This window comes from Dipodomys spectabilis, unplaced genomic scaffold (genome assembly GCF_019054845.1).
Source record: "Dipodomys spectabilis isolate Male_0828 unplaced genomic scaffold, ASM1905484v1 ptg000714l, whole genome shotgun sequence".
Classification (NCBI taxonomy): Eukaryota; Metazoa; Chordata; class Mammalia; order Rodentia; family Heteromyidae; genus Dipodomys; species Dipodomys spectabilis.
In genome coordinates this window covers 2,273,878-2,293,297 of record NW_024871391.1, presented here as the reverse complement: position 1 = coordinate 2,293,297, position 19,420 = coordinate 2,273,878, and the positions used below count along the sequence as shown (strand labels likewise).

Here is a 19,420-nt window from a genome sequence, read left to right as displayed (position 1 = left end):
ACTAGATGACAGGTGTGGGCTACCGGGTCCTAGCTCCGTGAGACCCTTATCTCCAGTTCACCTCCCCCCCAAAAAGCCAGAAGAGGTGAGGGGCAGCGCCCAGGCCCCCGCGTGAGCCCAGGACTGACCCACACCGAAGAAACCTTGCACAACATCGAGGCCCTTCTGTGGGAAAGCACTCGTGGAGTACGGGAGACGCTTGCTCCCGTAGCCACGCAATTCCACTTCTTACTCGGGTGGAAATTCACAGAGCTGAGTCGGGGTTGGACCCTCCGCTCCGTGGTGACCCGGGCTCTGTCCCGCGTGGGAAGGCAGCTGTGACTTTTCTTCTGGACCGTTGGAGCACAGCCGTTCCATTTTCTCCCTCCGCGGTGACCGTACCCCCAGTCGCTAGGTCTCGAACACTCGGGGTGCTCCGCTGACGTTCCCGTCGACGAGGGCATTGCTTCCCTGCGAATCTCCCCCCGACCCCCGTGACCTCCCTCGCCACTGTGGGTTCCAGGAGGCTGCGGCGCCGAAGCCATGTTTATCCATAATTAATCGTTCCCATAAAGCATGTCTTATTTAGTCCTTCTCATCCGTCTCCCGGGAGCGTCCGGGAGGAGCCGCGGGGACGGGACAGGAGCCAGCACTCAATTACCCACGAACGTGGAGTGGGGGGGGGGGCAGGACAGCCGCCTGAGGCCTCCCCCCCCCCCCCCCCGGCGCGTGACGCACTGGTGGGAAGAGCTCTGGTCACGTGTGCACCGTGTGCACCCCCCCTCGCTCCGCGCGGCTCCTCTACCGCCACCCTGGCGGGGTCCACAAGGATTCTGGGCCTCGCTGGAAAGCCCCTGGCTGTGTGACACCAATCATCCGTCCGTCCGTCTACCATCTATATCTATTTATCATCTTTCTACTGTCATCTATCATCTGTCCATTTATCTGTCAATCATCTGTCACCCGTCCATCTATCCATTTATATCAATCATCATCTACCATCCATCTGTCCATCCATCTGTCCATCCACACCCCTCCACCCACCCATTCCTCTACAGTGCTAGAGCTCAACTCCAGCACTTGCATGTCACCCCCTTTGAGCCGTCTGCCTTTGGGTTCGGCTCCAGCCGCCCCCCTTCTTCTGGACAAGCCTTTCTGACCATACAGCCTGGCACATGCATTGCTCCTTCTTATTAGCATCCTGAGTTAGTAGTAATTCTAAGTAGCGCACGATGCGCGGCGGCGGCAATGTTACAGGTGACATTTGTTCGGCGCTGACGGCGCTGATGGCGATGTCCTCTTTGGACAGCTTAGGGAAGCGGGGTCGATCTCTCACTGAACAGAGTGAAGCGACTGTCTGTAAACCTCGCGCTGAGGCGGGAGGTGGGCGCTCCAGTACATGAACCACTTCATTGTTTCTGGGTCTCCGGTCCAGGCCGGCTGTCCAGACGGGATCGAAGTGATGGGTCCATGACATCTGATGGAAATCTCGTTTCTGCTAGAAGAATTCCGTCTCTCCTTCTCCCCACTGCCAAATGTGCACTGTGCCGTAATTGACTTTCCTTTGATTTCAGATTTGTATGTATCGTTCGCGAATGTGAAAAGCACGTATCCTCAGGACCCCACTGGTTGTGGGTTGTTGCTTTTAACGTGGGTTGTTTTTTGACAGGTTTCCAATTACACGTGTTCAAAAGAAAACAGGGAATTGGAAACATTCTTGCCATCGGAAAGATGGAGTCAAGATCTATTTTTTCCCCCTCTCATGGTTAATCTCTGTGTCTCTAGTGTAAGTCACCAACCCACAGATAGAGAAGGACACACACATCTCCACAGGACCCAGCGGGGGGGGGGGGGGGGCGTGCTGCGTGTGACACTCGGGGAACGGTCCCTGCGCTCTGCCCGCGGGTTCTTTGGCCTTGGACGGGTTGCAGGTTTCTGTTTGATTGACCCACCGGGGCGTGCGGTTCTTCTTCTGGACAGGGAACCCCCTTCGGGTTTTACCGTCCACCGTCCGTCCTTCTTGTACCCTTCCTGGAACAGCGCTTGTCAAACACTTCCTGGCTAACGCATTCCTCATGGTGTGGGGCGCGTGCGGCCTAGTGTGCGATGTAGTGGAGCCCTAAAACACGGTTCTGATTTTAAATCCAACAACACAGACTCAGACTATTTATTTAAAAAGAGCAGCAGCAAGCAGCCCTGCCCACCAGTGCTGGCCCATAGCCGTGAGTCCTCGGCCCCAGTTCAGACTCGGCCTTGGCTATGTCCTCTTACTCTTGCAGGAGCGATCGCCGCGGAGCGGCAGCCTTCCCCATCCTCACACAAAAGAGCGTCCGGCTTGCATCACGCTAGCCTCGAAGGCTCAGACGAAACAGATAAAACCAGCTAAACACACGCACGCACCACAGAACCGCTCCGTGGGGTTTGCTCTTAGGACCTTGGCCCTCCGTGCCCCACGCTTCCGGGGTGCGCTCCCAGTTGCCAAGAGAGAGGGAGCGTTGGAGCTTGAAGAATCCCTCTGGCGGCCTCCTCCCCAGCCTGCACCCCAGCAGCGCCCCGGGCACTGTGTAGGAGAAAGGAAAGCAGAAAGGCTGCCAGGAAAGCCCAACACGGAGCCCTGCACCCCAGAAGTGGCTGCGCTCCAAGGCTAGCCCGCTCCAAGGCTAGCCCGCTGCGGGGTCCTGAGCCTGAGAGGTTTCCCACTTGCTTTTCCTCCCCCGTGTGTGCATCAGCACTGGAGAAGTGCACTCGACGGCCCCGTACTTGGCACGCACGCACGCCCAGGCCCTTGGAATGCCACGCCCCCCCCCCCCCCCCCCCCCCCCCCGCGGGGCGCCCCTCTCTCCAGTGCTTATTTTTTGTTTTGGCCCGGAATCCTATTCTGGATGGGTAGCTGACTTCATTTATATTTTTATGACAGCTTTTATTTTTGTACCTATCTCTGACATTATTTTGACTGCATAATCTTTTTTTCCCCTCCCTCCCTCCCTCCCTCCCTCCCTCTCTCTCTCTCTCTCTCTCTCTCTCTCTCTCCCCCCCCCCCTTATTTTGGGTGATGTCTTCCAAACTTCAGCTCCTCCTGTAGCAGCTTTGCTGGTGTATGTATTTTTTCAATTTGCTTATCTTTAGCCAGCGTGGATTGTAGCGATGTTTACGGGGCTCAGGATTCCCGCCGCTCCTTTGCACAGGGCAGGGACCCCGGGGGAGCTTCCTTCCGTCTGTGTTTGGCTTCTACGGGGTGCTTTTAGCATCTGGGAGCTTGCATTTCCTCCATATTGGTTTTTAACCATCTAGATAGAAATACCTCTGGAATTTAGACAAAGGTCTGCACCTATAACTTCTGAAATTGAGATGGCTCTGTGTGCACCCCCTTTCCCCCGTCCCCCCTCCCATCACAGGCGTTGGTGGGTCCCCGTGATTTTGACTGCGGTCTGTGCACCAGACTTTGTGCTGGGCCTGGATCCCGCAGTGCTCTTCCCTGACTCCGCTGGGCAGGCTTGATTCGGTTTCTTCTTGCCCTGTACTTTGCTCACGATGGGACCACGAGGTCGCCGCGTGGCCTCCATCCTCCCTCAACTCCTCTCCTTGCGTGTGGCCACGCCGTCCGTCCAGCTGCGGTGGACACAGCTTCCCCAGCCCAACCACGCCGGCAGGACAAGGCCCTGAAACTCTTGAGCCTCCGTTGTATGGCCTCTAAAGTGAGGTCAGAAGGAACACGATCCCCTGATTGAAATAACACACCATCATCACCGCATGTCTTACACAAGTCCGTGAGTGTGTGTGTGGGGCCACGTGGGAAGCTAAGCACACTGGAAAAACAGCTCCCAAATTTCCCCGTGGACTGTCTGCCACAGGGGTTCGGATATCTCGGAGAAAGCCCACGCGAGAACGTGGTCGATTTCTGCACCCATGGTGCGTCCAGCATCACGTGGCAAATGTGTGTCGATAATGTGCTCTGGCCCCAGAGGTAGAAGGTGGCCGAGTACCTGGGACGTTAGATGTGACATTGTAGAAATCGTCGCCTACATGGAGGAGAAGCGTCCGTCTGCTTTATAAACGTTTGGTTTCTCTCTCGCCCCTCCCGGCCCCTGCCACACGGGGTACACGCTGGAGGCCCCCAACTTTGATTCCTGGGTTTCCGCGAAACTCCTGTGGTAACCGCGGTGCCGTTCTTTCCCTCGCTGGTGTTTTAATTAGACTCTTACGAGGGCAAACGTGATCATAATTGTGAATTGGCTTTTAGCTGGCTTTGTAAGTCCTTAAAATAACTAACGTGATCGCAGCACACGTTAGCGAGGTAGCCGTGTGCTTCCAGTGAGACTGTACAGAGCTTTTAGACAGTCATTTTGGGTTACATTTTTGGAATCAGCTGAGTTTGTTCCTGTTTAACTATGGCTTCAAGACTTCATGGATTTCCTGTCATTTATAATCTCTACCCCCTTCTGAAGAATGGTTGGAAAATGCTCACCAGAATGTATAGGGAGTTAAAAGAAGCCAGTGAAGAATTCGCAAGAAAGCAGGTGTGGAAGGCCTCAGTTGTATTCCCTTCCGTCTCCTTTTCCACCTGTTCCGGCCTCTGCCGTCCGTGGCCTTGGTTTCTGTGTCCTCCTCTTACTCGGTCTTTGATTAGTTCAGGTTCTCACTTATTGGAAAACCACCTGACCCAGTACCGAAGCGAACGGCTCCGAATGAAGCGGGGCTTGTTGGGAGCGATGTGACCCAGCCCTCTACCCGTCCAGCGGGAGACAGACTCTTCCCGAAGGATGAGAGAGTCCAGCACCGGGCTCTTCAGCTGCAGCAAAGCGGAATCACGTGCTGGGCGCGTGCTGGTGGAGATTCTGCAGTGGAGCCGAGCCATGCGTGGCATGGCTCCCTGCGATACCAGCGCTGCTTTTCCAGACAGTGCAGGGGGTGGGAGGCAGTACTCCATCTCCATCTTTCCATCTTGAAGAGACGATTTGCCCAAATTCCTACGCACTGTGAGCGTCATCACCCCGTTATCAGTGTATAAAGTACCCTAATAGTAACACCGGGCACCGGCGGCCCGGCTGCAGGAAGCTGAGAAAGCGGTCCCAGTTCTGGAGCTTCAACTCAGGGCCTGGGCGCCGTCTCTGAGCTTCTATTTGCTCCAGGCTAGCGCTCTACCACTTGAACCACAGCGCCACTTCCAGCTTCTTCCATTTATGTGGTACTGAGGAATCGAACCCAGGGCTTCATGCATGCGAGGCAAGCACTCTACCACTGAGCCACCTTCCCAGCCCAGGAGTCGATTTTAATTAGGCCTTAAGAGCAGCAGAACATGCATGTGCGCTAACCTCAACGGTCACTGGATGCAGACGGGTAATCCTAAGATTTTGGTTCTTGTCTTCTTCCGAGGAGAGAAGCCACAGAAACACATTGCATTAGCCAATCATAACCATTTTTCTTCCCCAAACAGGTATAGGTTTGGCATCATCTCCCAGTGCGGATGTTATCTGTCATGGCCAGCTCTTCTTCATCCTCCTCCCCGGCTAATTTTCCCATTTCTCCATCACAGGTGATCGTTTAGCCCATCTATCCCTCTTGGGGTACATTCCGCTGGTCCCTTTATCCAGGGTCAACAGTATGGGCATTGCCACATGATAATTATGTAAGGCTGATATTATTTACTATTTTTGTAGATGAGCCCAGAGAAGTTGAGAGGGATTAAGTATGCTACCCAAACCACTCAGCTGCTAAGCGGTGAAGCTAAGCCTCCGCTCCAAAACATGTGTGCCTTTCCCATGAGTCACACGGGCAGACATTCTCGACAGTTGGTTGATGTTTGAAAGACACACACAACAACAACAAAAATACCCACCCAGAAATAACTCAGCCGCTCAACGGGTATTATACTTGAAATTCCATTCATTTTGAATTACTGACTGCTCCCTCATGAAGTGCTAAATAAGTTATTCTTTATCCTTTATAGATCCTTATGTAAAACTTCAGTGCATGGTAAATTAAGTATGTCGTGTTTCCGACTACTTAACTGACAGAAGACCCAGCTGAGCTGGGCTGAAGCACTTCCCACGGGCTCTGTGGTTGTCGGCATCGTGGTAGCAGGGCTGGCAGCCCTCAGTTCTATGGGGCTTTTTGCAGGATGGTCTCAGACATCTCATTTATTTAGAGCTGGAAGAAGGGATGAGAGGAGGGTATACAACCATGTTTATCATTTATATCCCACAAAGCAGACGGTCCAGGAAGCCCTCCATCAACCTTTGCTTTGAACTTCCAGCGAGAACCGTGTCAGATGGCAGCACGTAGCTGCAAGGGAGTCGGGGAGTGGTGGGGGGGGCTTTTCTGTGGTGGAGGTGGGGAAGGATGGACGGAAGTTGGGGAAAATCGGGGGTGCTGGCCACTGAGGAGCCTTGCTCTGAACAGAAGAGGTATGTTCCGTTCATGTTTCAGCAGCTCCAGAGATAGCAGACGGCGTCATTGCCATTTCACAGACCAGGGGAAAACCAAGTCAGCAGAGTTCAGGTAGCTTCCCAAGGTTGTGTGACCAGTGTGGCTTACCTAGCGTGTGAGCTCCGATTTCTTACACTCAAGAATTTTTTTTCCCTTCTTCTCCCAGAGGAGAAGTAGACACTTCAGCAATAGATACTGCACTGATGATGTCCAGTCCTTTCTCCTCAGCAGCAGAAAACAAATTCAGGGCCCCAGAAAGCCAGTAATTGGGAGAAAAGCTAGTGGGTGGTTGGTGAGGGCCTGGAGACCCCGGCTCTCCTCCTTTCTTCCCATTATACTCAGGATTGGCGAGGTCTTTACAGCCTCTGCAGGCCCAGCGCCTTTCTGTGGGTTTGAACCGAGGCCCTTGGAGGAAATCTCAGCAGAACTTTCCCATCAAACCTCTCCTTGTCTGTTTTTCTGGCAATGGTGGCCTAACTTCCTGGCCGGCTGCGTCCCAGAAGTGTGTTTTGGTAAAGAAAAGAACTCATTATTCGCCTTGTTATGTAGCCTTTTATTCTTATTCCATCCAGAACTTAATCTCCAAGGAAAAGGACCATTTCTTCTCTTTTGTTTTTTCTTCTTCTGACTAACTCTGGGTAGTTTAGGTATATATTTGGGGTTCATTTTGGATGAGCCTGGAGATTAATCCCGGGTATTTTTGTTCGGGATCGTTGACGTCACACTGTATTAAAGCCAAACTTGGAGGTGCCTGGTTCTGTGAGTCTTCCTCCACAGTGCAGCGTCCGCAAGGCCCCGTCCACAGCTTCCCATCAAAACAGAAATGGAAATAGAAATAGAAATGACTTTTTCTTTCTGTAGCTGTTTAGCCTCAGACCCGGGGAGTCTTTCTGATCTTTGTATCCACAAGATCTTCTGGGAGAAGCATTCATTAAATGAATGTTTAAGAAAGGGGGGGGGGGTGGGGAGAGCTGGCTTTTATTGAATATCGGTTTAAAGGTTAACCAAGAAATCTTATTTATTTTTTTTGGTCCGTGCTGTTGAGAATGGTTATGTAACGTGATGGTTCAAGGTTTTGCCTCGGTAAGCAGACTATTTTAGCCATCAGTTGGATTCGTGCGCTGGACTCTGTCGTTGATCTCGTTAGCCAGGGCTCTGGTTTTGCGCAGGCAGCCCGTGTGAAAGCATCTGAATGCCGGTTGACCTCATCCGTTCTCTTCTTCCTTCCTTTAAACGGTTTTCCTCGGAGTTATTGTCATCCGCTTGATTCTCACGATTCCAGAATAAACACGTGACGGATTATTTAGCTAAAAGCCTTCCCGCGTCTGGGTCCCAATGTCTCCTGAGTGACTAGACCACCCTTCAGAGGGCTTCTACACCTGTCCAGCACAAATAGACTTCCCCCTCTTCATAAGGCTGGCCCCCGGGGTGGCACCCGAATTGCCTTTAAAAAGATAGGTGCTCACTGGGCTGTCCCCTTTCGTCGCGTGTAATTCTTTAGTATTTTGTTCGTCATCATATAGTTCCATTTGGGGGACATGGATGATGTGTTTTGCCCATTTCCCTACTAGCTGATCCACGCTTTGGCTGATGGGAAAGCGGCGATGTACGAAGAGTTCCCTGGCTCGCGCGATGGTACCAGTTCTGAGGGCGTGGGACACCGGGATTCCTGCGCCCCTGGGGAACCCTGGGGTTGGGAGTTCGCCTGCAGGCAGATTAGGGGGGCAGCCAGGCGCCCCAACAGCAGCCCAGCCAGGGGAGCGAGCAGAGGAGGGGCTGGGAAAAATAAAGTCAGTGAGAGGAAAGGGCCTGACAGAGGGCAGGAGGCCGGTCCTGGGTCCTGGACTTGAACCGCGATCCTCAGATCTCAGCCTCCAGCTTCCTGAGTAGCCAGGATGACAGGCGTGAGCCACCAGCGCCCAGCGCTAGGCACATCTTTATTTTTTGGTCAGTCATGGGGCTTGAACTCAAGACCTAGGTGCTGTCCTTGAGCTCTTTTGCTCAAGGTTGGCGCTCTACCACTTGAACCACAGCACCACTTTTGGTTTTCTGGTGGTTCACTGGAGATCAGAATCTCACGGACTTTCCTGCCCTGGGCTGGAAACCCCAGATCTCAGCTTCCTGAGTAGCTAGGAAGATAGGTGTGAGCCACCAGTGCCCGGCACTGGGCACTTCTTGACCGGTGACCTGGGAAGGTCACCTGTGGTCCCCAGAACAATGGGCCAGGGGAGGGACACCTCTCTCGGTACTGTGCTTAGAATCTGCTGCATGGAGCGTAATCAATGGGCGTCTTGGTGATTCTTAGCCCTTTGCAGACAAGCAAAACTGGGTGGTATGTCTCCGGCGAGGGTGTGCTGGCTGGCTGTCACCTCGAAGGACGGGAGGAGGTGTCAGGTTAGCCCCGAGGGAGGGCCCCGTTGGAATAACACAGGGCAGAGTCCCTGCCCCCGCCCGGACCAGTGGGCCGTGCACCTGCCGGCAGCGCCTGCGCGTTCCCGTCCACAGCGGGGCCCGGGGCCCAGAGTGTGACATCCTTCCTGCCCCGCGTGGGCGCGCCGCTGGCATCGCAGTGGCCAGGGCTTCCGCACACGTGGGCTGCAGCGTGCCAGGCCGCTTGGCACCTGTGGCTTCCTGGCCCCGGGTGCCAGGAGACTCCACGCAAGCCAGCAAGGCAGCTGGAACAGCCACCGGACATTGCTGGTGTTTTGTGGACTGCCGGGCCCTGGTGGGCTTGGCCCCACATGGGAAGATGAAAGAGAAAGACAGAAAGACGTTCTTTGCTCTGTCTGTCTGTCTGTCTGTCTGTCTGTGATCTTTCTCTGTTTCTCACATTTGCTTTTCTTTAACTGTGGGACAATGAAGGCCTGGGCCGAGGACTCTGTTCAAGGAAGCCGGCTTGAAAGCCCATTCATGATCAAAGGCCAGGCAGGGGGGGACCTGGAAGAGTCAGGATGGAAGCCGGGCGCCGGTGGCTCACGTCTGCAGTCCCAGCTCCTCAGGAGGCTGAGAGCCGAGGATCCTGGTTTGAAGCCAGTCCAGGCAGAGAAGTCCATGAGGCTCTTCATCCAGTGAACCACCAAAAAGCCGGAAGTAGAGGTCTAGCTTCAGAGGAAGAGCATTAGGCTTGAATCAAAAACCTAAGTAACAGTGCCCAAGCCCTGAGATCAAGCCCCAGGACCGGCATAGGTACACACACACACACACACACACACACACACACACACACACGCACAGTAAAAAAACCGGAGAGCAACAGGAAACTGGAAGAAGGCATTCCTGCCACATTTTATTGTGGTCTCCTGTGATTTTTTTAAAATTTTATTTTGTCGGTCGTGGGCTTGAACTCTGGGCCTGGGCGCTGTCTCTGAGCTCTTCAGCTCAAGGCGAGCGCTCTACCACTTTGAGCCACAGCGCCACCCCTGCTTTTCTGGTGGTTCGTGGGAGATCGGAGTCTCACCGACTTTCCTGCCCCCCCCCACCCCCCCCCCCCCCCGGGCTGGCTCCGAGCCGCGATCCTCAGATCTCAGCCTCCCGAGGAGCTGGCACGGCAGACGCGAGCCACCGGCGCCCGTGGGATTTTTCTCTGGCTTCGTTTTTCTCTGACTGCACGTGCGCGCGGCCGCGTGGCCGGGCTGACCCTCTGCTCTGTCTTGACAGCTGTTCATGGTGGACAACGGCGCGGACGACTGGAGAATAGCCATGACCTACGAGCGCATCCTCTTCATCTGCCTGGAGATCCTCGTGTGTGCTATCCACCCCATCCCCGGCGACTACACCTTCACCTGGACGGCCCGCCTCGCCTTCTCCTACGCCCCCTCCACCACCACCGCCGACGTGGACATCATCCTGTCCATACCCATGTTCTTAAGACTCTACCTGATCGCCAGGGTCATGCTGTTGCACAGCAAACTCTTCACCGATGCCTCGTCCAGGAGCATCGGCGCGCTCAATAAGATAAACTTCAACACGCGCTTCGTCATGAAGACGCTAATGACCATTTGCCCGGGGACCGTGCTCTTGGTGTTTAGCATCTCCCTGTGGATAATTGCTGCCTGGACCGTCCGAGCCTGCGAGAGGTGAGTGGCGGGCTCTGCGGTGGCTTCTTTCCCGACGGCGTCCTTCTCCCTGCGCGTCTGCGGAAGTAGCAGGGACAAGGTTTCGTGTTTGGATTGTTTGGGGGGGCCGTTTTCTGATGATGATGCGCCTTGGTCTTGGATTCTCTTGGCGGGCTTCTTTTATTATTATTATTTCTGTCGGTCGTGGGGCTTGAACTCTGGGCCCAGGCGCTGTCCCTCGGCTCTTCAGCTCAAGGCGAGCGCTCTACCGCTTGAGCCACAGCGCCACTTCCAGTTTTCTGAGTGGCTTATTGGAGATGAGTCTCAAGGACTTTCCTGCCCGGGCTGGCTTTGAACCTTGATCCTCGGATCTCAGCCTCCCGAGTAGCTGGGATGACAGGCGCCCAGCTCCCATTTGTTTCTTACTGACCTTCCAAGCAGGCGTAGAAATTTCATCCTGCCTGAGGAGCTTTGATAGCAGCCACCCATGCACGCCCTGTGGGCAGTCCTGAGCCGTTCCCTCCACAAACAAGAATAGAAGCCACAGAGAAACAGGAAGAGCTGTGTAGTGAAGGGTGTTAGACTCCTGATGTGTGTGTGTGTGTGTGTGTGTGTGTGTGTGTGTGTGTGTGTGTGTGAGAGAGAGAGAGAGAGAGAGAGAGAGAGAGAGAGAGAGAGAGAGAGAGAGGTGGGGGGGGGAACAGTGAAAATTTTCCAGAACTGTTGAATGCTGGGGTGAGGATCATCACGCAAACTAAGCGTCTGGCTTTTGAGAAATCAAGAGTCGTACACTTACATAGTTTAAAGAGAAGGGGGGAAAAAATCTGCCTGAGAACTGTAGAAAGAGAAGAAGGATGGCTAGATGGAAGGAGGGAGAGAGGGAGGGAGGAAGGGAGGAAGGCGGGAAGGAGAGAAAGGGCAACCCCCCCCCCCCCCGCACCCCCCCCCCCCCCGCTCTGGGGGAGGAATTCACCAGCAATTCCTCAAGCGTTCCTTGGATAGTTTGGCTTTTAGATTCCCGAGGAATAGCGCTTCTGTTGCCGATGTATTTTTTTTTTTTTTTTTGCCAACTTCTGTTGTTGGGTGTTGGGGTTTGGGGTTCCTTTCCCTGACACCCCCCCCCCCCGTGGTCCCCCTCCCCCTCCCCCCACTCCGTTCTCATCCCCCACGTCCTCCTCAGGAGCTGAGAAAAGAAAGCGTGGTGTGTGGGGGTCTGCCCCCGGGGATTCGCCCCCCCCCCCCCGCGTGGTTTTGTGTGCCCGCCTCTCATTGGCCCCCAGCTCCCCCCGCCCCCCGCCCGGCTGCCTCTCATTGGCCCCCAGCTCCCCCCGCCCCCCGCCTGGCTGTCACGCCAGTCGCTTTCCCTCCACTCCGGACAGTGGAGGCAGCCTCCTCCTCCCCCCAGTTCGTCGCCCCTTGCCACACCCCGCGTCCGGTTCTGTCATCCTTCTAGATCCTTGTGAGCCCAGCGTCTGTCCCGGGATCCCCTCAGGGGCCGCCCTGCCCACCTGCCTTCCTCCTGCCCCCATAGCGAGCCCCACTCGGGATCGCTTTCCCGCATGGTAGTAAAGGCCGTGTTTTCTCCTCTGGTGTCCTGGACCCACAGCCTGACACCATCCTTTTATTATTATTTTTGTTGTTGGTGGTGGTCGTGGGGCCTGAACTCTGGGCCTGGGCGCTGTCCCTCAGCTCTTCAGCTCAAGGCGAGCGCTCTACCGCTTGAGCCACAGCGCCACTTCTGGTTTTCTGGTGGTTTATTGGATGATAAGAGTCTCACGGACTTTCCTGCCTGGGCTGGCTTTGAACCATGATCCTCAGATCTCAGCCTCCTGGGTAGCTAGGATGACAGGCATGAGCGTGGTCCAGCAGTTTTGTATGTGTGTGTGTGTGAGCTCGATTTGGTATTCTTTCTGGTGCCAGTCCTGGGGCTTGACCTCAGGGTCTGGGTACTGCAGGCTAGCACTCTACCACTCGAACCACTTCTGGCTTTTTGATGATTCACTGGAGGTAAGAGTCTCGTGAACGTTTCCTGCCCAGGCTGGCTTTGAACCCTGACCCTCAGATCTCAGCCTCCTGGGTAGCTGGGGTAACCGGTGTGAGCCCTTGGTGCTTGGGGAAGTTTACTTGTAAAGAAATATAGGAGCCGGGGCTGGGCGCAGGTGTCTGATCTGTAATCCTAGCGGCTCCACAGGCTGAGGTCAGAAAATCCATGAGCTTTCCTGTCTCCGGTTAACCACCAGAAAGCCAAAGTGGAGCTGTGGCTGAAGTGGTAGAGCACTGGCCTTGAGCTAAAAAGGTCAGGGACAGCGCCCAGGCCCTGAGTGCCCCCCCCTGCCCCCTCCCTCCCTCCTTCCCTCCCTCTCTCCCTTCTCCCTCTCCTCTCAAAAAAAAAAAAAAAAAAAAAGCTTAGATAAGATGCTTGGCATTAATGATAAGATCTACCGGCTCAACCTGCCCTTAAATCTCACAAATCATACTCACCATCAGACCACACGCCTGAGCCGTGTACTATACAATGAAAGTCCAGCCAGGCGCCGGTGGCTCACACCTGTCACCCTAGCTACTCACGAGGCTGAGATTGAGGATCGCAGTTCAAAGCCAGCCCAGGCAGGAAAGTCCGTGAGACTCTGATCTCCAGTGAACCACCAGAAAACCGGAAGTGGCGCTGTGGCTCAAGTGGTAGAGCGCCAGCTTTGAGCAAAAAGAAGCTCGCAGACAGGGCCCAGGCCCCGAGTTCAAGCAGCACCCCCCCAGAACCCCCACCCCACCCCCAAAAAAAGTGCCACTCACGTCCTACCTTGGTGTCCACCTGTGCACGGGGAACTGGCTGGTACCCCTCCCTCTTTGGAAGATGACATTGTCTACGTGCATAACGTGCCAGAGAGAGAGAGAGGATTCTCCCCATCTGATTGTGCATTCAGCTTCCCGGTGGGAATGCACAGAATCTCCACGTCGCAGCGTTAAGAGAGCGCCGTGTGGCACGCAAGCCTTACTTCTGCACCTGACACCAGCAGATCTGACGCTTGCCCCTCCCCCTCCCCTCTATCCCCCCTCCTCCCCTCCCCTCCGTTGGTCTTTCCTTTTGTGAGGTTCCCAGCACTTCAGGTGGGCCCGGTCCTTCAATGAACCTCACAGCTCCATCCTGACTCCCAGCGCCCGGTCTGTGTTCCCGGTAGAAATGTTCCCTTTAGATCACTCAGAGAACGGTAAGGATATTTGAAGTTGGAGAGAGAGAGAGTTCTCTTGAGAAGGTTGTGTTCCAAACCTCTGCCCGCCCCCTCCCTCAGCCTAGAAGTTCCCCCAAGTTCTTTGCTCACGCGCAAGTCACCTCTGATGTCTTCACCCGCACCGCACGCGCGTACGCGCAGCCTGTGTAGTTCCACGTCGGTGTGTGATTCGGTTCTTGTGTCTTACGTGTGTGCACGTGTAAGAGTTCAATGCCTTTCCCAGGGTAGTTAATGCATTTGCTCAAGAGGCGCCATCCGAAGGGCCTTGGGGGACACGTGTCTCGGGAACCTGGCACCGATGGCTTGTAATCCCAGGACCCCCGTGCTCGGAGCCACGTGCCCCATGGCTGCACACACACGTGACCGCCACGCTGAGGTTTCAGAGTCTGGGAATGAGGGGGGAGGGTTCAGGCTGGGGAGGGAAGGGGCGGAGGGGCGTTCGTGTGGACGTCATTGCTGTGAATCTCTGGGTTTGCCCATATGTAGTGGAGAGGGACGCTGCTCACGAAATCACTTAAGCCTCGGTGTGTCATTTTTGGAAGGAGAATTAGAGAGGCAAATAGCAGGCTTCCGCGCGCAAAGCCTCTCCCCGAGCTGCGTCCTCGGTGGATTAGCAGTGAGCTCCATCGCTGAAGCCTAAGGACACAAGCGTATTTATTTTTTCAGGGTATCAAAGCTAGCCCGAGGACCAGCGACCTCTGTCCCCCCCGAGTTTAGAATCCACGGTTCTGTGTCTTTAAGAAAGTCTGCGGTGTGTCCGCCATTAGAGTAGGGACATTAGACTCCAAAGTCCCACAAGTGGCCTTTGATGTCACATCGCTTTACACTGTCCAGCTGCCTAGAAGAGGATTTCTGACGTGCAGGTCAAACTCCGTCATTATTATTATTAGTAGTGGTGGTGGTGTTATTATTGTATATTATATTGTGGGATTTTTGCAGTCAAATCATACCCCGTAATAATATCACATACAACCTAAGTTTCAGATGCGCGAGCCGCGTTAGTCACACTGCTCGATTCTGCCCTTGAATAGTAGTCTGAGGATGCGTCGCTCAACTTCCTGTACGTTAAGACGTCTTGTTTCACCAGGTGTCACTGGCTCACGCCCGGCATCCTAGCTACTCAGGAGGCTGAGGTCTGAGGATCGCGGTTCAAAGCCAGCCCGGGCAGGAAAGTCCGTGAGACTCTGATCTCCCATGAACCGCCAGAAAAGCTGAAAGTGGCGCTGTGGCTCAAGTGGTAGTAGAGCTCCATCCTTGAACCAAAAAAAAGCTCAGGGATAGTGCCCAGTGCTCACACACACATCCCCAAATATACTGTTCTATAGGCGGATTTTCATCCCTCCAGGACCAGTTCGGTATTGGGGGTTCCATTTTTAATGGAGTACAGGTTACCCTTCGCCCATCCCGAATGCCATCTGACTTTTACACATAATTAGATCAAAATAAATAGGCTTGTTCCAGGAACGACCCACCAGAAAAGGAAGAGTGGCGGGTGTTTACGCCTAGTAAAGTCATTCAGTGTGGCCGTGGATAACTTTTTTCTGACCTGGTATTCTCTTATTCTTCCAAGATCATACATACCTTTATTACTTCCGTCTATCGGGTGCGTTTACAATAACACTGGGGTTGAAGCTTCAATGGGTGATTAATTCCTTTTGAAGGGCTTTAATAGCTGGGTTGTAATTTTCCTGTATCTTTAAGTAGTTATATAAAGGGGTGGTGGAGCTGGTGGCTCACGCCTGTCATCCTAGCTACTCAGGAGGCTGAGATCTGAGGATCGCGGTTCAAAGCCAGCCTGGGCAGGAAAGACCATGAAACTCTGATCTCCCATGAACACTAGAAAACCGGACGTGGTGCTGTGGCTCAAGTGGCAGAGCGCTCGCCTTGAGCTGAAGAGCTGAGGGACAGCGCCCAGGCCCAGAGTTCAAGCCCCACGACCAACAAAAAAGGGGGGAAAAAAAACATCATTTCCTACTTCAAAGAGATTTATGTAAAGATGAAGGTTTTCACAAAAGCTTGAGTGGTAACCTTTACTCACATAGAAAAACATATTTCACCGAGGCTGTCGATTTCAGTACATTTATTTAACATTACCTATTTAAAATCTTCTTTTCCTTTAGAATATAAACTTGGGTTTTATTGTACTATATATATTTTTTTTTTGGTCCGGTCGTGGGGCCTGAACTCTGGGCCTGGGCGCTGTCCCTCAGCTCTTCAGCTCAAGGCTAGCACTCTACCACTTGAGCCACAGCACCACTTCCGGCTTTTTTCTTTTTGCTTATGTGGTGCTGAGGAATCGAACCCAGGGCCTCAGGCATGCAAGGCAAGTGCTCTACCACTGAGCCACCTTCCCAGCCCCTTATTGTGCTATATTTACACCCTAAATAATATAGTATTTGTTTAGAAAGTGGCTTTCTGCTTTTATTCAGGCTCGATTAATTTGAGTTTACCAGACTCAGTTCTTGGTCTCACTGATAGACTTGATTTGAGTTCCACTGTAGTTTAGTGGATTCCGTGCTGACCTTCAGCATTTCAAGAGCCTGACAAGCATTGGCAGCCACAACCGGCCACACAGCGGATGTCAGTCATACCTTGCGAATGGATTAAGCCCACAGCAGAGCCGCTTCGCTTACGGCCCTGCGTGGCTCCGTTCCACGCCCTGCATCAAACCCCTTAACGTCACCCAAGAGTGACTGTGCTAGTAGGAATAACGGATCATTTGCAAACCCCTGCCCCTGCGTGTGCAGTGATGTTTCTTTAGCCTTTGGGATGCCCCGTGTTCCTGACCTCTGACACAGGGACTCGGGGCGCTGTCCCTGAGTGTGCGTGCTCAAGGCGAGCGCCCTTTCCACTTGAACCACAGCGCCACGTCTGGTTTTCTGTTGGTTCATGGGAGATCAGAGTCTCACAGACTCTCCTGCCTGGGCTGACTTTGAACCGCGATCCTCAGATCTCAGCCTCCTGAGTAGCTGGGATGACGGGCGGGAGCCAGCAGCGTGTGGCTCAGGATAGTTTTGGTGAGTCTAGTGCTTTATGGTGAGTTCAGTGAACTTGGGCCACGGCTTCTCTGTTTCCGGCAAGAACTCCGTTGGGTTGGACCGAGTTTGGTAGGGTTGCCGTGGTAACCATGACTGCCTTCTGCTTTGTGAAGATCGTGGCTCTTTCCAGTGATGCAAATCTCCCCTTTAAGCCAAGGCTTTGCAAGCTAGTAAGGCCGTGGGACAGTGGAGCCCAGAGGGAGAGACGCGGACCCGGGCCGCGTGGCAGCTGCCCTCAAAGGCGTCTCGGGCTCAGCTTTGGTGGGTTGCGGTGGTGGGTTGCGGCACCGGTGGACGGTGGGGCTGCTCCCCTGCGCTCTCCTTCTGAATTCTCGCGTAGCATCTCAGGGTCGCTGACCAGAGACCAAACAGCGTCAGCGTCTCCAGTTCAAGGAGATCTCTACGGAAAGAAAAAAAAAGTCTGCAAAGTAGCTCAGCAGGCCTGCACTCAGGGATAGGACGATCTCTGGGAGGGAGGAAGGCAGGAGGAGGGAAGGAAGGAAAACAGGAAGGAAGAGGGAAGTGCACTTCTTCCTCTCACCCCAGGCTTCCTGTTACTCGAGCCGCAGAGGAAGTCTGTCCCACGGGGACAGAGGAAGTCTGTCCCACGGGGTTGTCCATTTCGCCCGGCTTTATGAGGACTTCTCTTTCCTGCTGGAACAGTGGCCGTGTGTACTCTTTTCCTGACCCCAGACCGTGTCGGCCACTTTACGAGAGGCTCCCGCCCCGTCACAGTGGGACGCGCCCTGCGGCTGCTTCGTGTAGCTCCGGACACATGGTTCTGTTCTCCGGCCCGCGGCGGGGCGGTTCTACCACCCCAGCCACAGCCCTTCCAGCACAGGTGACATCTAGACAGGTTACAGTTACACAAGTCAAGTAAAGAGTGTATTTCCTTTTGCACACTCACCCCTTAATTCTGTTTTCCTATCTAGAAAATACTAGTTTGGACACTTTTTTATTTATTTTTTATTTTTATTTTTTTTTGGGTCCGGTCGTGGGGCCTGAACTCTGGGCCTGGGTGCTGTCCCTCAGCTCTTCAGCTCAAGGCTAGCGCTCTACCACTTGAGCCACAGCGCCACTTCCGGCTTTTTTCTTTTTGCTTATGTGGTGCTGAGGAATCGAACCCAGGGCCTCAGACATGCATGCATGCAAGCGCTCTACCACTGAGCCACCTTCCCAGCCCCTACACTTCTTTTTTTTTAAAGCCAACCAACATGTGTGCAGTCTGAGTTAATTTCCCTAGTATAGAAAGGTATTTCATTGTAAGAAAAGAAAAGTGCCGTCAACACGCAGTGAACTTTTACGAGGCTGTGAAATCATTTTGGCAAGGCATGTTACGATATATATAGTCCATACGACACGTAATTTTGGCTAGGTTACCACTGTGTGTGTGTGCGTGTGCGTGTGCGTGCGTGCGCGCCTCTTAGTGATCCAGGTCATGTTTTCCTCTCTCTGCCTCAGTTTCTCTTGGTGGATGATGCTTTTCTCTCTTCCTCTCTCCACCACGTCCCCCTCTGGGTAGGTAGGGCCCTCAATGCATGCCTGAATTCACATTGCTGGCGTCTGGGGAGTTTCCCTTGTCCCTTCCTTTGTCCCCGGAAAGACATTTCTTGGGGTGGCTGTGGCTCTGGCGTGGGTGGAAGTCAGGCCTGCGAGGATTTGCTTTGGGGGCTCCTGTTTCTAGAAGACGGTGGGGGGGGGTCCGTGAGTGCGTTCACGCTGGTGCTGTCATTCAGCTGCTCGCTGGATGGCTTTCGCACACGCAGGCCGCAGGTGCCCGCGCCGGGGCCCGGGCTTTGGACCTGTGCGCCTCAGCCGGGTGTTTGCACGCCTCCTCCTCTCCTTTTTTCCATTAGTTGCCTGCCGTGAAGTTTACACCAAATTTGCAGGTTTTTGTCCAAGTTCCAGTTACTCTGTTGATTTTTTTTTTTTTTTTTGGTCCAGTCCTGGGACTTGAACTCAGGGCCTGGGCGCTGTCCCTGAGCTGCTTTTGCTCAAAGCTAGCGCTCTACTACTTGAACCACAGCGCCACTTCTGGCTTTTTTTGTGTGTGTGTGGTGCTGAGGAATCGAACCCAGGGCTTCATGCATGCGAGGCGAGCACTGTACCACTGAGCCACCTTCCCAGCCTTTCTGTTGATCCTTTTGTGGTTGTTTCCATTGGTTATTGCTCTACTCCGTGATTTCATTCCTTCCGTTCATCTCCTCATAGTTTCTTAAGTTGGAGGCTCGGAGGATCGATTTTAGAGCCTTGTCTCCGGATGCCCTCCCTCTCAGCCCGGCCTGGCCGCTGTGTGTGTGTTCACCTGCTTGAAGTCAGTTCCGGGCTCCCCATCCTGGGATCCTCAGGTCTGTGGTTGAACCTCCAGGCGCTGGGTTTTCCGGCTCACTTTCTCCGTGCGCAGTGTCTCGTTTTAATTCCCACGCGTGGATTCCACACAGTTGCGTTTTATTAAGGCTGCGTGTAAGGCCCAGGCGGGCTCTGCCGTGGTGGATGCTCTGTGCGGGCTGCCCAGGTACAAAAATACACCATGCCTGCTGGTGCTATTTTATTGCGCGTGTTGGCATCGTTATTGGTGACGGTGGTGCTGGGTTTTGAACTCAAGGCTTCTGTCTGCCTCCAGCTGAAATGTCCTCCTTTGCCCCCCCTCCCCCTCCAGGCTGGCGGCTGGCGCTCTACCACGTGAGCCACAGCG

General features: G+C 54.0%; 1 protein-coding gene across 1 annotated transcript in view; it reads left to right on the top strand.

Annotated features, from left to right (window-relative positions):
- Positions 1–19,420, top strand: part of Kcnn2 (potassium calcium-activated channel subfamily N member 2) — a 60,453-nt gene that overhangs the window by 14,687 nt on the left and 26,346 nt on the right. The window contains exon 3 of the mRNA XM_042672500.1: positions 10,063–10,481. Coding sequence (XP_042528434.1) covers positions 10,063–10,481 — 419 coding nt within the window. The remainder of the gene's footprint in view (positions 1–10,062; positions 10,482–19,420) is intronic.